Source organism: Dacryopinax primogenitus, assembly GCF_000292625.1.
Source record: "Dacryopinax primogenitus strain DJM-731 SS1 chromosome Unknown DACRYscaffold_25, whole genome shotgun sequence".
NCBI lineage: Eukaryota > Fungi > Basidiomycota > Dacrymycetes > Dacrymycetales > Dacrymycetaceae > Dacryopinax > Dacryopinax primogenitus.
This window is the reverse complement of record NW_024467222.1, coordinates 379,346-396,519: the sequence shown is the minus strand read 5'-3', so window position 1 is coordinate 396,519 and position 17,174 is coordinate 379,346. Positions and strand designations below refer to the sequence as shown.

At 45.3% G+C, this 17,174-nt stretch overlaps 4 protein-coding genes across 4 annotated transcripts; 2 read left to right on the top strand and 2 right to left on the bottom strand.

Annotated features, from left to right (window-relative positions):
* Nucleotides 1-1,232: 1,232 nt before the first annotated feature.
* On the top strand, nt 1,233-4,077 carry DACRYDRAFT_19026 (uncharacterized protein; the record flags this gene model as incomplete). Its single annotated transcript, XM_040771417.1, has 7 exons — nt 1,233-1,257; nt 1,431-1,468; nt 1,707-1,913; nt 2,004-2,091; nt 2,638-2,868; nt 3,178-3,794; nt 3,844-4,077. 7 exons carry the CDS (start codon nt 1,233-1,235, stop codon nt 4,075-4,077), a joined length of 1,440 nt encoding a protein of 479 aa, XP_040623875.1.
* A 3,082-nt stretch (nt 4,078-7,159) lies between these two features.
* Nucleotides 7,160-10,893, bottom strand: DACRYDRAFT_19025 (uncharacterized protein; the record flags this gene model as incomplete). Its single annotated transcript, XM_040771416.1, has 14 exons — nt 7,160-7,520; nt 7,565-7,755; nt 7,807-7,956; nt 8,011-8,172; nt 8,512-8,583; nt 8,640-8,767; nt 8,805-9,218; nt 9,268-9,327; nt 9,371-9,493; nt 9,561-9,600; nt 9,794-9,895; nt 10,049-10,147; nt 10,677-10,693; nt 10,758-10,893. 14 exons carry the CDS (start codon nt 10,891-10,893, stop codon nt 7,160-7,162), a joined length of 2,055 nt encoding a protein of 684 aa, XP_040623874.1.
* A 1,003-nt stretch (nt 10,894-11,896) lies between these two features.
* On the top strand, nt 11,897-12,583 carry DACRYDRAFT_112307 (uncharacterized protein; the record flags this gene model as incomplete). Its single annotated transcript, XM_040769388.1, has 3 exons — nt 11,897-12,109; nt 12,165-12,312; nt 12,360-12,583. The coding sequence occupies 3 exons, from the start codon at nt 11,897-11,899 to the stop codon at nt 12,581-12,583; spliced, it is 585 nt and encodes a 194-aa protein (XP_040623873.1).
* Nucleotides 12,584-14,024: 1,441 nt separating this feature from the next.
* DACRYDRAFT_59918 (uncharacterized protein) lies at nt 14,025-14,397 on the bottom strand (the record flags this gene model as incomplete). Its single annotated transcript, XM_040775593.1, has 2 exons — nt 14,025-14,259; nt 14,306-14,397. The coding sequence occupies 2 exons, from the start codon at nt 14,395-14,397 to the stop codon at nt 14,025-14,027; spliced, it is 327 nt and encodes a 108-aa protein (XP_040623872.1).
* Nucleotides 14,398-17,174: the final 2,777 nt, after the last annotated feature.

Here is a 17,174-nt window from a genome sequence, read left to right as displayed (position 1 = left end):
AAGTCCTCGCACCGTAGACATAATGAAGATCCCATACCTTCCTTCTGCGCATGGGGAGCTGGCTTGCGTTAATTCTTCTGATTGTTCTTATTCTTTGACACCACTAATTTCGCCGTCCTCCCCGTGTTATACCTTTGAATGATTTTGATTCTTCTCGTTCCTTGACTCTGATTTCGTCGTCCTGCCCGCATTGTACCTCTTGTTGATGATTTTGATTCTTGTCGCTCGTTGACTCTGATTTCCTTGTTCTCCCACGTTGCACCGCTTTTTAATGATTTTGATTCGTCTCATTCCTTGATACTAATCCCCCCCCCCGGGCGTACCTCTTCGTCATCTTAGAGTGGGCATATGCGGCCTACCCTAGATCCACTTTCGTGTTCCGGCATCATTGAGATTCCCCATGCTCTCAACTATATATGTACAAGTTTGCTTTTGTATCGCATTTGTAGCTGTCCTTATCGTTCCAAAATCCATGAAATAACCCATATTGTGCCCATACTCTAGATCTGAGAAGATGTTACATCACGGAAGCACACCACAAGGTACAGCCACTTCATCTGTAAAGAACATTAGCTATGGGTAGAAGGGACCTCTGAGACTCACTATTGGGGTCCCATAGTGACTGTGGGCTCTACCTTGATTGGGAAGGCACTACAGTGACTCTGCCTCTGCTATGTGAATGGTATGGAACTCTGGAAGGCATACTAGCTACCTCCATAATGTGAACAAATGCATAAAATTAATAACATGACACAGGAAGGGCATCTCCAAGTCTCATATGAGTGGATTCTCATGGAATTGCATTGCCAAGAGCTGTGGCCTTTCATTGCAGTAGGTGCAAGCAAGCCTCAGGCTGAGTACTAGTAAGGGTCTTGCCCAATTCTGCAGCCCAGGGCTCACCATGACTGGCAGGGAGGTGGTGCCAGGCAGACTCACCATGACATCCCATTCAGTTGGTGCTCTGATTGCCAGACCTTAACTTGGACCATCATGATTGTTCGACATCTGTGGGGTGAGACGGAGTATCCCAACCAACAGCAACAAAACTCATTTGACAGCTTTGAAGCATTCTTGACTGTCAAATATTCCTGGAAGGTCATGACCATGGAGTCAGTTGGGCATCCTTCCACCCTGCCCTCTCACTCATTGTCTCTGCTGGTGATGATTGTCAAACTGGTGGATGAGTGAGACAAAGGCTTGGGAGGTTGACACATGCTGCAGCCACTTCAACAATGTCTGAAGTGATCCTGTCTGCAGGTGAGGACAAAACCATTCACATGTGGGATATGTTGAAGAGGACCATGGTTCAGATGTTCCATAGGGAATGCAATAGGTCCTGGGCCCTGTGTGCACATCCAGAGTTGAATTTGTTTGCAGCTGGTGCATTCATCCATCCATTCCCTCCACTCAAATCCTTACTTCTCATTCAGGTCATGACAATTGTTGGATTGTCTTTTCAAACTTGAGTGTGAGTGCCCTGCATTTGCCTTGCACCATGACACCCTGTATTATATTCGAGACTAATATGTGTGTCAGCACAACTTGACAACTGGATCTGATGTTGGTGTTCTGAGTGTGTGAAAGCTTGGCAACCAGTATATTCAGCTGCATACTTTGAGCTTCAACCCCTGCGGAGTGCACTGTTCTTGTCACTTTGGTGAGCTATAGTTGTTGCCTAATGTACCTTGCCTAATGTTGTATCACAGACCGCAGACAATGGGATCTATGAGTTGGCTACCTTGCCCAAGGATGCCAGTGGAGAACTGAGAGATTCCACCTCTGATGGAAAGCAGGGTTCTGGCTACAGTGCCATTTTTGTTGCTTGCAATCACTTTGCAGTGCTGGACAAGAATGCTGAGACAATTGAGATCTGTGATCTCAATAACACTCTGACCAAGACAATCAAACTGCAAGTACAAATGAGCAAGATTTTCTACAGTGGCACCACAAGTATTTTGCTAAGTTTGCCTACTGCAGTAGTTTTGTTCAACATCTGACAACAGAAGGTTCTGCCCCAGCTGAGCACTCAGGTCATGAAAAACACTGTGTGGAGCTCAGACAGTGCTAATGTTGCTCTGCTTGGCAAGCACAGTGAGTATTTCTAACCATCTGTTCTGTATGTACTGAAACATCTTCCTAGTGATTACTATTGCCAACAAGACCTTGACACAGAGCAGCCTCATTCACAAGACCATTTGCATCAAGTCTGGAGCATGGGACAATAGCAGTGTCTTTATTTACTCCACGTTGAATCACATCAAATATGCTCTACCACAAGGGTTGGTTCAATGAATATGCTTCTGAGACTAATGCTGACACACATATACAGACAATGGCATCATCAAGACACTTGATCAACCAATCTATCTTACTTGGATCAAGGGGAAGATGCTCCACTGTCTGGATTGTTCCACTTGCCCCAGGACCATCGTGATTGACCCCACAGAATATTGCTTCAAGGTGGCACTTCTTCGCCATAACTACGAGGTCCTGCACATTATTTGCACTTCATGGGCCAGAGCATCATCTCTTATCTTCAAAAGAAGGGTTTCTCTGAAATTGCGCTTCACTTTGTTCAAGACAAGAACACATGATTTGAGCTCACTACTGAGTGCAGCAATGTTGATGTTGCCCTAGAGACTGCAGTTGCACTCAACCAGCCCAAGAGCTGGAACAGCCTTGCTCAGCAAATGTTGGAGCAGGGTAACTACAAAATTGTGCAAACTGCCTACCAAACCATTCAGAACTCTGATTGCTTGTCCTTCCTATACATGACAATGGGCACACACAAGAAGCTTGCAAAGATGGCCAAGATCGCCAAGCCTTGTGGCAATCAGATGTTGATGTTCCACAACTCACTCTACCCAGGTGACATTGTCTCTAGGATTAACATCCTTTGAGACATTGGACTGTGTATGCCCCTTTTTCCCATGCAAACACTCAATACTCACTGTTGACAGACCCCCCTTGCTTACATGACCACAGAGACAAACGGTCTTGAAGACATGGCCAATGGCATCCTCCACACAGCTGGTCTTACCAAAGTTGAATTGGATGATGTCTGAGCTTTTGAAATGTCAACCCTCAGGCCACCACCCATCATCTCTGGCGCCAGGCTGCTACAGTGGTAATTCCTCAGTAGTGTGCACAACTTCTTTGAGCATGCCCTCATTGAAGGTTGCCTAGCTGCAGGGGCTCCCTATGTCAACAGCATGGATGCTGCTGCTGCCAACACTGCTCTGGACAAGTGGGAGGGTGACAATGCTGGTCCAGTTGTTGATCAAGGGGACGTTGAGGGCTGGGGCATAGATGAAGCCATTGTTCCTCATGCTGAAGAGGAAGAAGAGGAAGAGCAGGCAGACTTGGCTTATTCTGCACCAGGTATTAGTGAGGCAAATCTCTGGGTCTGCAACTCCCCAGTTGCATCAGACCACATTGCTGCTGGGTCCTTCAATATGGCAATGCAGCTGTTCAATTGCCAAGTCAGCATGGTCAACTTTGAACTGCTCAAGCCTATCTTCTTAGCCATCTATCATTCCTCTTACACATGTCTCACTGTGAATGCTTCAGTGCCACCTATTCAGATATGTCTTTGCCGGCAACCTACTTCTTCCAAGCCCAGCCAGGTGTACCTGACCATATCCCAAACCCTCCAAGCGATCCCCTCTGGTGATCTCCAGAGTGCCTATCGAGCTGTGCACTCCAATGAGCTTCCAGAAGCTGGCAACCTGTTCCATTCCATCCTCCACTCCTTGCTATTTGTGGTCATATCCCCACAGCCAGAGGCAAAGGAGGTAAGCTGTTTTCCATTGTAAAAAGTTTTATCTGCTGATGTCTTCACAGCTCTGTGACATCATTTTGTCATGCAAAGAGTATTTGTTAGGGATCTCTATTGGCCTGGGGGGCCGTCGCCTTGCCCAGGATGAGCCAGATAATGTCCACCAGAGCATAGAACTGGCAGCATACTCCATGAACTGCAAGCTGCAACCTGCCCACCATATGATTGCCATTTGCAACAGAATGACCATGTTCTCACAGGCCCAAAACTTTGCCACCACACTGTGTTTGTCAGGGTGAGGGGATCTTTGCCTCTTGGTATCCTGATATCTCTGTGTCTTGACATCTCTGTGTCTTGGTATCTCTGTGTCTTGGTATCTCCATGTCTTGGTATCTCTGTGTCTCAGTATCTCTGTGTCTTGTCTCTGTGTCTGAGTATCTTGGTATCACTGTGTCTTGGCATCTTGGCATCTCTGTGTCTTCATATCTCACTATCTCTGTGTCTTCATATCTTGGTATCTCCGTGTCTTAGCATCTTAGTATCTCTGTGTCTTAGTATCTTGGTGTCTCTGTGTCTTAGTATCTCAGTATCTTTGTGTCTTCATATCTTGGTATCTTAGTATCTCAGGGCCTTTGTGTCTTGATCTGTTTCCATTAGTATCTTGGGATGATGGGATCATTGCCTCCCAGTATCCTGATATCTATGTGTCTTGGTATCTTGATTCTCAAGATCTTGGGACCTTGTTGGCTTCTCAGGATTGTTGCATCCTGGGGTCTTTCTGTCTTCATATACAATGTATCCTCCTACACTCAGGCATGCCTCCAAAAATCCAATATTCTGGGCCAGGTGGTGTAGTCAATGTTCTCCTGACCATGCTTGTTCAAGCCTAAATACACCTTCCAGAGATTGCATTGTGATGGGCCAGGAGCATAGTTGAGGTATGTTCTCCTGACTGTGCTTGCTTGCAACTGAATACACCTTCCAGAGATTGCAATGTACCGGGGCCAGGAGCATAGTCAAGGTATGTTCTCCTGACTGTGCTTGTTTGAGACTGAATACACCTTCCAGATATTGCAATGTGACAGGCCAGGAGCATAGTTGAGGTATGTTCCTCTGACCATGTGTTTCTTGGTTACAGAACTCCATATATTAGGAGCCTGTCTACAGAGTGTGTCAGGATCTTCCTGACAAGAATGTTTGGATCTCAGTATATTAGGATCCTCTCTACAGGGTATGTCAGGATCCTGCAAAGAGGGTATGTTAGGATCCTGTCTGGAGGGTATGTTAGAATCTCCCTGGCAGGTTAGGATCCTCCTGATAAGAATGTCAGCATCCTCATTGCAGGATATGTTATGAGCTGCCTTGCAGTGCATGTCACTGTCATTGTCTTTTTGAAATGGTTACTGTTTGTTGGGCGACTCCTTATTCTCAGATTCCCAATGGGGTAGCCATCACACTCTGAATGACTGACTTCCATGATCCCCTCACAACTGAGTTTTGGGACCCAACTGTCCTACAGAATGTACAATACTCCAAAAGGGAATTTACCTTTCAGAAAGGAGGTACTAAAGGTGAGTTGATCATGAGTGCAAGTGGAGTACAGTGCTAAGCACATGGCACTGCCTTGGTAAAGAGCAAGCTCACCAGGTATGTTGTCTTTTTGTTGTGCCTCCAATTTTGTCTTCCCAGTCTTCCCATGCTTTCCACCTAGTACCATCATGCTGCCTCCTAATCCATCATCTTCCCTTGCTCAAACTCCTCAAATGAGCACAATATATAGACCCATGTCCAAGTTTGGTGTATTGGTGTCGTGGAACCTGAATGGGGATATTGAGGTGGTTGACCTGTATTAGGGTTGTGTCTTACCTTCCTCACTGTCTCCACCTGCCTCTTGAGCCATCTTCGATCTTCTGCTTCTTTTGTAAGAAAGTGGTGTTAACCCTCCCAAGCTGTGACACATGAAATTCTTCATCATTAGCCTCTGTTAAATGACTAATTTGCTATTACACAACTCCTGGCAACTACTGGCACCTCCTGGTGCTAGGACCATCTGCCACACCAAACAGGGAGAATAATTAAGTATGGAGGGTGCAGATAAAGCAGGAAATGCATCATTGTACTCTTTAAAATCAATCTGACAGGAAGCAAAGAACATTGTTGCAATCAAAGATCAGCACTTGGTATTTCTGGTTGCCCTCTTCCAAACAGATTGCTGGATCTCAGGCTCAAACTGTTCTGGGGGCCGGATGACTCAGTTTGACATGCTGGATCTCACAATGGTCATTCCCATCACATCAGTAATGGTTGGTGTGATAAGCTGCAATTCAGCCTGAGGATGCATGGGTCATGATTTGTTCTGACATTCCTTTGAATTTGGATGTTCCTCTGAAACAACAGGATTCTTGCCTACATCATGCACTGGGATCTGGTTGTCACAAAGAAGATCATTTTGGGGTAAAGGTGATGTGGGCATGCTGGGGGCATTTTCCGCAGAGGGGGGTAATGACATGCCTGCCAGAAGAGTGGCTGCACAATCATGCAAGAGGGATATCTCTTCACTGGCAATAAAAGTGTTGCAATCCAAATTCACAAGTGGATGAGGGCTTTCTGTGGGAAGAGTCAATTTTTCTGCCTGCCCAGCACTCAGATTGGTAGACCTTAACCCTTCTGGAGGATGTGCTGATTCTGGAGCAATTTTGTTTGATTGCACAGTGAGAGATGGGACTTGATCCTGGCAGCAAGAGATTGGTCACCTTGATCAATATGGCATGCAGATGTGGAAGCCATAAGGGGAAAAAAGACATTCCCACTTGATGAAGTGTGACATTGGCCTGATGGTCCAGTATCATGTCTGATGCATCACAGGTGTGTGCAGCACAACAGTCACACTTGATCCTTTGGGGTGCAAGGGGTGAGGTCGAGGTCAGGGTCTCTTTGGAGATCTGGGAGCTGCTGCCATACTGTGAACAATAGTCCCATCTGGAGCAGTAGTGCCTTCAAAGTTGATTTTTTGAATTGTTATTGGTTTTGGTCCCACATGGCAAGCCAACACTTTCTTTGAAGAGCAGAGAGCTGGGGGATGACCCGGTGCAGCAGATATATCGAGGTTCTCAAAGGAGCTGATTTCTAAATATACTGTTAGACATTCTTTGCGGACATTGTATGCATCATACCCTGAAGGTCATGTTCAGCCTGCAGACTATTGGTAAAGGAAATTATCAAGGAGCACATAGACTGAAGAAGGCCACCTGAAATCTCCTCTTCTCCTTGAGTAATGCTTGTTTTGGCAATATTGAGTGAGGGGAGGTGTTGCAAGCATTGCGACCATGCTTGTTGGCCAAGTGAATTTGCTCCAGTATGTGGCAAGCCATCTGCCACATGCTAAAACAAGCTGGAAGGGTCCAGAAGACTGGTAGTAGAAGTGAATGCTGGCCAAAGTTTGTCCTTGGCAGTTTGGGCTTGTGAAGATATTTTATCAACCATTGGCAGACTAGCCTTGGCCTCATGGCTCATGCATGATTGCAACAACAAATTCTTGTCCAGGTTGATGCTTGCCTCCTCAACTTTGGGAGTGCACAACAGTTCTGGGTGAGGTGATGCTGCCCTGCTGCTCCATTCAATATCAATGCTGGAATCTTTGGTGTCATCTGATGCAAGATCCTTGGCTTGCAGCCTCTCCAACAGGTTGCTGACATAAAGCAAGCGCTTGTTTTTTTTCACCACAAAGGCCCTGCTTGCTGCCCTGACATTGGACAAAATATTCAGCCAAAAATGAGGTCTGCATACAGAGACATGTACATCACATTCCAATACATCTCTTGCATCATCCAGTTGAATTGGTTCAGAAAAGCCTTCGAGAACTCTTTGACATTGTCTAGGTGATCCTGGTAGACTGAGCCCCAGGTTTGGGTGGTAAATTTGTGGGACATTCCCAACTTCCTCTCCCCACTTGCCCATTGTTCCAGAGCACAGTGAATCTATCCCATTAGGTCACAATTGATAGGGCTATAAATGTTGAATAAACTCACTGAAGTTATGATAAGGGCAAGCAATGCAGGCTGTCCTTTGCCAAATATGTGCTTAAATTGTACTCCATTGCTCTTCATATCATGGAAAAATGCAGTCAAATAGACTGCTTGGATCATCAGGTTTTCAAAGATCTTCTGAGGAAAGGAGTTCTGGGGGATAGGTTACCTCTCCAAACACTTAAGTGAGAAAAGATCCATCCATACCCATAGATCAGTGTATAGAAACCTTGAGTTGGTAGTGAGATGCTCAACTTCATTGGCTATGTCCTCTGGGTCTTGATGAAGAGGCAGCTTATAGTGCTCAAGCAAGAGGTCAACAGCAATTGACTTCACTTCTCCATGTAACTGAGCTTCTCTCTGTAGAATCTATAGTGTTATGTAATCAGAAACATTGGTCATGAGCTTCAGGTTGCTGACATGCATGATATCTTGTATTTCTGATTTGAATCCTGGATCCGATTTGAAGCAAGTTTTATAATGGTCTTGGAGGGAGCCAAGCTCTCCGCATGCAGACTTGAAGCATTTTGATGCCCACTGAACATGGAGGAGTGGGCTAGGAAAGGCATTGCAATTTGCCAATAATACCCAATATTTTTGATTTGCCAGCACAAAAATCAATTTTGTTGTAGCAGAGAGATCACTCATCTTTGAGTGCTGGCCGCTTCATTTGACTTGAGCCAGAGATCTCATAACATTGTTGTTAACCTTTACTGGGTGCCTGGCACATGCTGTTCGTAGCTGATGCTCTTGGACTTTGGGTTGGGCATGGATATTAAACTAGGCAGTGCATGGTAACATGCTGATATACTGAATCACAACGAAGCAAAGCATACTTGAATTTGCTCAAACTTGTCTCTACATTCTCCTGCATCTCTACATTCTCCTGCATCTCTTGGTGGGCATTTCTGTTTTGCCTTTGTTCCATTTGCCCTGTCTGCAGCTTTCAAAATGAAAAGTTGAGCTTCAGAAACAACAGTACTCTGCATGACAAGGCTTACATGCAGTAGTGCATTCCCTAGGAAATGCAGGTTTGCAGCGACTTTGTGACTCCTTCTGCTGAAAATGCTTGTCAACTTTGCTTTGAGCATCTTTGACATTCAGTTTCTGAACTCTCTTGACATTTTTCTTAATTGTGGTAGACCCCATTTGAGCTGCTGCAAGTGCTTGCACAGGCCTGTGCTGGGTTGATGGCCATGTTTGTACTATGTCCTCCTCTCCCCAGTGAACTCGAGGCTGTGTGTGGGAAATGCATGTAGGTTGGGTCCTCAGTACATCAGCAAAATCCTCTTCTTCTTGTTCCTCTTCCTCAGAGGACCCATCTCGATGACTCCACTGATCTCCATTGACATTCTGGATTGATGATGTGAGAAAACTTGCATGGTCTGTCTCCTCATCACCCAGACACATCCATTCTGTGATAATGCACTCAGCGTGATCTTTGCTGGCACAACAATGACTTACCTAAAGCTATGCTGCTCTCTGTATCCACTGTGTCCCGCCTTCTGGCATATGTGTCTACAACTTCAGCCTTAGTGAAAAGTGTGTGAGGCTTGATTTTACACACCAAGAAATGTTTCTGGGCTGTTTGACCTCAGGCTGTCTTGACAGAAGCATCTCCTGTGCCCCACAGACTTAGCAGCATGCCCACTGATGGCTTTTGTGCCTTTTTCATACTTCTCCATCCAGCCTAAAAGTGATCTTGCAGTTATGCCAGTACTGCATGAAAGAACTTGGCTGCATCAACCAAATCTCACCATCAGTATCCAACATGTGTGCTGCTGACTGTAAGGCAATCTGAGGGGATGCAAAGAGTCACAGGATGGGGGATGTGGAGGGCACAATTTTACTTCGTTACTATGCTATCTCATCAATCTGATTTGGGTGATTGCATCTGTGTCAAGGCAGGTGGACTCCGGGAATATGGATGAGAACTGTCTATTACTCTGGATGTTGGGATCTACACTATGAACCAGGTTTCAACACACACCAGATTATGCTTGCTGAAGTGTGTCACATATGAGACATGCACACAGCCAGGACTGGTTGGCCTCCTAACAACACCAATAACAGATATGGGTCTCATCACTAGCTATGAACATGATATGTAACGTTTATGGACATCCAGGATGTGCACACAGTTGATGCAGCATTTGTTTTCAGACACACATCAGAAGATTGTGTATCTTAGACTTCGACCTTTGATGAGTTAGCATTATCATTTTCAGTTGATTCTCTCACTCACTTCCACTTCAGTGACCATGTCTTCCTTATTCTTTCCCACCATCTTGTAATATAAACTGCAACAGTCTTTGTTGGTAATCCCCCTTTTGTCTAGAGAAAGCTATAGACAAGCATCAGTAAGATCTGAAGAAGTAGTCTCAGAGCAGGTGAGATACTGTCTTGACAACATTCTCCCAAAAGCCACAGGGAACATGGCAACTGGCATTATTTTTCTTCTCCTGAACATGCAAATGATGGATGAAGCTCCACTCTTTGTTGGTAAGGTGTTTCCCACTCAGTCCCTGTATTGCGCCAGATGGTTCATCCCCCATGGTCAGATGCCATCTGGAGGCCGCTTTCTTCTCCAGAAGGCCTTTGTGCAACTCTCCTGGCAGAAGTGGGGACCCAAACACAGCTAGGTTTTCACAACTACCTGCATTCATGAGTTAGTACATCTTGCTGCCTCTAGTGAAGAAAGTGTGATTGCCTTGGGTACAGCTCCTCAAGCTCATGCTTTCATCCATATTTCCCTGCTGATCCTCAGAATTGTCTCCCTCCCATCCCATTGCTATAATGCTGGGAGAAGACATTTTGTCTGGCTGCTGGTCGGCAGCTGACGTGCTGCTGAAAGCATTTAGTGCTTGACGCACCTTGCTTTCCATTTCACCTAAAGAAACATAGCAATTGGTGAGTCACGTCAGGACAAATACAAGATATGATCAGAGACTTACAGGCTTTAGAAGCAAAGATTGGGTTTTCCATCAACTCTTCATCCCAAGGCCTAGTTTTCAAGGCACCCCAAGGTTTCAGAAGAGTGGCATAAGCTTCTAGATTGGCAAGTCCATTGACAAGATCTGCAATGTGCATTGACACAGATGTTGCTCAGTTGCGCGGCTTGGTCATCTTGCTAAGGAGAACAGGAGATTTCTTTTCTGGGGAAATCACAAAGGAGCAAGAGAGAGAGAGAGTGACAAGGTTCAGAGCAGAAAGTGTCAGAGCAGGTTTTTATACTCATGTGAACATGGTCCCCCAATTTGAGCCAATGTCCACAAATCCACAAAAACCAAAAACCATATATTGCAGAAATGCGGAACTAGAGGAAATGCTGTTTCAGACCACTAACCATCACTATATATATGTGTCACCAAACTTTGGATAAGGTAGAAAACGTGCACCAATGTATTCATAATGCACATACACCAGTAGATGTGTGGAAGTCCTTGTGTTATATAAAGGCTATGTGTGTGATCCATTCTGCCTGGGCTCATGGATCAAAACTGTTGAGTTCATCCACTGCCTTTCATTCTACTACTAGTACTGGCTGCATCAGTGCCTCCCACTTCTCATGCTACTGGCAAAGAGGGCATCAATCAAGTAACCAATGATGAACGTACCACAGTGAGCCATTTTTTGCATTTCTAATATCATGATACAAAGCTGGAGGAGCGCAGACTTGCTCTCATGATAAGGGTGATGACAAAGATGAGTGTGGTATGGTGGCACGCAGCCTGAGCCTGAGAAGACCCCAAGCACAAGAAAGCGGAGTTAGAAAACCTTAAAGAGGGGCCTGCAGTGGGGTCCTAGTAAAGCATCTGGCTCCTCTGGAAGTCATCTCCATCTTGAGATCAAGAATTGGCCCTCAACATTCCTTCACCAAACCTTGAAGGCTATGGAGAAGGACATTGAGATGGCAGCCTAAGCAATGGATCTGATACCTATCCATAGGCTAGAAGAGTCTCATCAACCACATTGCAGCTGAGGTATGTGTGGCACAACATCAATTTGTACTCCAATGATATGCCATGCACACAACCAAGCATCTCCTTCCAGCATGAGTCTTTAGCATCTTTCCCCATGGGTATTGAAATCAATGTACAAGGCCAGATCAAACACTGCTGATGTCTTGGCCCCCTCCTCCAGGATGGTCAAGTCTGCCATCAAAACCATCCATGCCCCAAGCATTGCAAAAGATCTGCTAGAGGTGCAAGCAGAAGCTGGTCTCAAAGACCAATTTGAGTGGCAAGGTGAAGCATGCTTCACAAGTGCCAATTATCACTCTAAGAGAACTGTGTGGTTGCTCAAGGTAGGCATCCTCTCCCCTCTCCCCTACTCAATATTGGTTATGACCTTGATGGTAGGAGATTGGGGTTCCCTACAAGATCAAGTCCTACCATTGTCTTCCATGGAGGCAGGCTCCTCCAGAACTCAAGGCTATTCACTCACTCAGGAAGAGTCCTGTGATGCAGGATGGTTATGGCAAGCTTGGGGAGAGGGGGGTGATTATTGGTGCATCTCTGCCATGATAGCTACAGAGGGAGGCTGAGGTCCAACAGAGTACTTAATCAAGAAGTATGGAAAGGGCAGATTTGAACTGGGCAAAGATGGATGGGTGGATAACCTCTACTGTGCATATTCACTCCCCATCTCTGTCCTTCAGTGTTTCTGGGCTGAGCATTTGACAGACACACACTTTGCAGAAGGCAGCATCATTGTCATGGGCCTCATATTCACCATGGGTACCCTTCTTCATCTGCCCTATTGCGGGCCTTATTTGTAACAGTGCATCCTGTGCTATGTCTTCCTGAGAGGAGCTGATGAGGAGGGAAGGCATACAGCATTTGTTTATCGATCCACAGTTTAAAGAGAATGCAAAGATGGTCTGCCTCCTCCCTCCTCTGGAGTAGCTAGCTAACCTATCTGCAGATCAAAGCTCATCTCACAAAGTCCTCTACCAGTTAGTTTGCCTCCACCCCACAATGTCTGCTGACTTCCTCATGATCTTCACTCTGGAGATGCTGGTTGTGCAAGGTCCAGGGGTAGATGTTGGAATCCCAGTGCTTCTCCATCTTCTTATGGGAGTTAGCTTACTTCTATGTCCCTGGTCCTGTCATACAAGAGAACAAAGACTTTGTGCCAGAAGGACAAGAGGAAAGGAGGAAGAAAAGTGAGGAGTGGCAGATTGAACATGTGCTGTTCCATGTTTAGGAAGTATCTTTGTAGTGTGGGTTGCAGAGTCTAGAGGGACTTATATGGGGTGTTTGAGCAAATTTGTGTTTCTCTTTGTGTTTTTGTTAGGGCTCCTGATTCCTGTATTGAATCTACATTGTATTGTATCTGCATTATTGTACATTATTGTTCATTTATTGACCAGTCTACATTAAACCTGTGCAACAAGAACCCCTCACCCTACAGTGCCGTGACCACAGACCAAACCCCTGCACTCAGCATCCAAGAACAGAAATTGTGGATCACATGTTCCCAATCACTAGGGAATTTGAGTGAATCAGTGCCATGTTTGCATTTCTGAGAGCCATGGTCAGTGCATTATTGAAGACAGTCACTGGAGTTCTCAGTCTTTGGATTGTGGGGTAATGAGCTGCAATGGTTCTGCCCCCATCTCCATCATCTTCATTGAGATGGAGTGCAGTACAATGTCAACCAGTGTACTCCACTTTGTTTGGGCAAATCCCAGATCAAATCCTTCCAATGCAGCATCCGCAATAAGCTTGTCCCATTAGGTTTGGAGTTTGCTGACCTTGAAAGAAAACTTGTTGTTTTATCTGCAGTTCTCTCTGGAGTGTGGTTAGATAGTCTTCTTCAGAAATGGAGACCAAACACTCACTTCTGAATCTGCAACTTTGGCTTTGAAGAACTTGTTGCCATTGTCTGGACTCTCTGTGGACTCCATTGCAGAATTGTCCATGACATACTCTAATTTGTGTGGCTTTGCAAAGACATCAGATAATGCTGTGGGTCTCTCCATTTTGACAGGTCTGACTGGGGGCCTGGCTGCCTCCAAATCTAGGAATAGCAATCTCCAGGAATCATATGAGCTGCTGGTATTTCATGTTGGATACATTGACTTTCCACTCTGGAAGTTGACCTGCTACCTTGAACTGAGTCAAGAATGGTGCATCAGGTGAGATGCAGTTCTGAATGAAGAAATTGATGTTGATTTGCTCTACCACATGGACTTTGACCACTCCCTTGTCATGTTCTCAAAGTGCTGACATGCATGAGAATAGATTGAGGCCAATCAGGAGGTGGGTGGATTGGAGCTTCAAGAAAAAAAAATCGTACATATGGGACTGTAGCTGTTTATAATCTTCTTTGCTGTATTGCTGAGAACATTTCGCATCAATTTCTGCTAGTGTGCTCTTTTCTATGAGACCACTTTGGATTGCAATGTGGCCAGCATCCAAAATCATATGTGCACATTGTTTAGCCATGATACTGAGAAGGTCAGAAGTGAGGGATTTTCCATGCAAAGAACACATACTGTTCAGGTATGATGATGATAGGGGCATTCATGTCCATATGGATATCAAGTGTTTTATCATGTTCTAATCCAGCTTGTGTCTCCTTCTGCATACCTTCAAGGGTGGTACTGGCAACGTCCTATGAAATTGTCAGCAGGATGGGTTTGGTAGATCATAGTGACACAGCCTAATCATAAATATATGCATTGCATGAAGAAGGGGTATCCAAACTAGTGAGACATATCTTCTTCTTGACCCTCTAAAAGTGAACGAGACCATGCCAACAACTTTGAGCTGGCTTTGATCTGCACAGATAGATCAGTTGATCATCCTCTATCTCTGGGGAGACCCCTTGCTAACCTGTGAGTGATCATAATGTGCAAGTTGAAATGCGGTCATTGACAGAAACAACAAAAGTGCAATGTAAGCTTGCCCTAGCCATCAGTCAGAGCTGAAAGATTGGAATAACTGAGTGCCTCCCACCATCTTCCCATGTCTCACAAAAATTGACTCTACCCTTTGTAAGGGTACTGCCTTGCAATTTATGAACAGTAAATGCCCTGGCAAGTATAAGTGAGAGCTATCTCTGGAATCAGCGGATCCTGAGCACAGGTAATATGTATGAAGCATACCTGACAATGGTATGCAACAAAGTGTTTCCATTTCAACACATTCCACTCATGAGGGGTGATGAGAATTGTTTGCTTGAGTTGATTGGCTCTCTCCAGAAACCTCACCACCAGATACAGGCAGTCATCACTTCTCAATTGCTCATGACAGAATCTTGGTCCTGTCATGTCTGCTTCTTCCACTCTGCCCTCCCAATGTTTGCCTTTTGCATTCCAAGTTTGCTTGGACAAGAAGCTGAGAACAAAACCAAGTCGTCCATTTACAAGCTTGTTATCATTTGGCATGTTTTGGATGAGCATAACGGGTGCTCTTGCTTTGAGGAATACAGATGCAGGCACAATGAGTCTGTTGAAAGCATTTGAGGTGCTTTTGTGGGTATATCCATGATGGCATGGTACACATGGTTGATGCCATCAAGCTTATCCAGGACCTGGTTGTTAGCTTCACTGACAAACTTCCGTTTTGCAAAGCTACCAACCATGGTAAACCAATGTGCTTAAGAAGAGGTGATGTGACTGACATGCAAACCAGCTCCACCCTGTTGTCAAACCCATCTTCATTGCAGAGCTCTTGCAATTTCCTGTCAGCCCAATCAGAGATTACTCCTTTTTGCACTTCATTAAGAATATCAAGAAACACTGCAAAATAATGAAAATCAATAATGAAAGATGCATGCAGGAGAAGTGTTTCTTAGCTCCATTGTGTTGTTGGTATACTTTCATGAGCATCCAGGGGTGAGTGACTGTTGATTCCCATTCCTCTGCCTCAAATGCAAACTTGGCACATTCTCCGTCATCCTCAACCAGTGGAAGTTGAAAAAAGTCACCAGTCAACATGACCTGCTATCATGATTAGCAGGATCAGATACCAGCCATAGAACAATTCTTGCTTGGATTCCACCAAAAGGTAGCAAATATTTCCGGATGTGTTGTGCAGTCTGAGCAAGCTTATCCAAAAGTGAAGCAGAGAACATGGAAACTGTTCCAAGTCAAGAGATGATCCAAACAAGTCAATGAGGGAAGCATACTTTTGTCTATCAGGAGAACCCTCACATCATGCCAGTGCTGCCTCTTCTCTGGATCTCTCTTGATTTCCTGGCATATCTCTTCAAGCTCTTCACCCTGACCCCTAATTCCCTCCCAGTTATGGAGGGTCTGACTGCCAATATGAAATGATGCAATCCCAGAGGTAGCAGTGACTGCAATCGCAAGAGGATTAGCTTCAAAGCAGTGATCATTCTGTAGGGTGGCAATGACTGTGTGCAGTAATATGCTCTTCCTGCTTCCTGTCATTCAACAATTATCAATACAGTTCTCCCAATAGTGTTAGGGGAACATACCTGCAGGGCCCATGAAGAAGACATTTTTTCCAGAGAGGATGAGCTGATGAATGAAATATTGCTGTGGTGCTAGCTGGGGAAGTTGCTCATCAATATGGTCAAGCATTGAAAAGCTCTTCAGTGCTGGTTGTCCGGTTTTAGACTGAACAGCATGTGAAGTAGAAGTTCTTGAAACAATGGGTATTGTTCATATTAGAGGTTGTGGTTTTGGTTTAGAACTGGTTGGCCTCACAGCATGAGGAGATGGGATGTGCCATGTCTCATGTTCACCCTTGAGGGGTTCTTGCACTGCAGCTGATACAGAGGATGATACAGCCATGTTGACAAGACTCTCAGTGTGGTGAATGCCAGAGAGGTTGGCATGCTTTGGCACCAGTGTTGCAGAAACATGTGCTTTGAGTCAGACAATGGGGCCCAGGGCCGTCAGACCTAACGGACTTTCTACATCATTCCGAACATGAGCTGCTTGTGATCTTGAGTGCAGTTGTAGAGTATATGCTTGAAAGACTCAGGAAGGAGTTTTAAGGTTTGTATCAACAGATGAGGAGGTAGTAGCCTTAGTGGGGTGCATCCTCCCGCCACCTGACTGTTAGGGCAACACAGGCTGACTAAGTCTGCTCACCTAAGAGTGCCAAGAGTCTAAGCAGGCAACAAGGAAGTGGAGTAGACCTGATGACTAAGACCTATCTACAGTATAGGTACCTGTGGATGATCCTAAGAGACCAAGTCTGAAGAGACAGTCCCCAGGCAGAGTAGGCCTTATATTTATACCTCTGTGGTGGAACCTGCTAGAACATCTTGCTTACTCAGCCTAGTCAGGTGGTCAGGTCATATGACCAAGGATGAGGTCATATGAGGTCATGCACAGCCATGCACAGCAGGTCACCTGACCATCCAATCCTTCCAGCAGGTCCAGCACA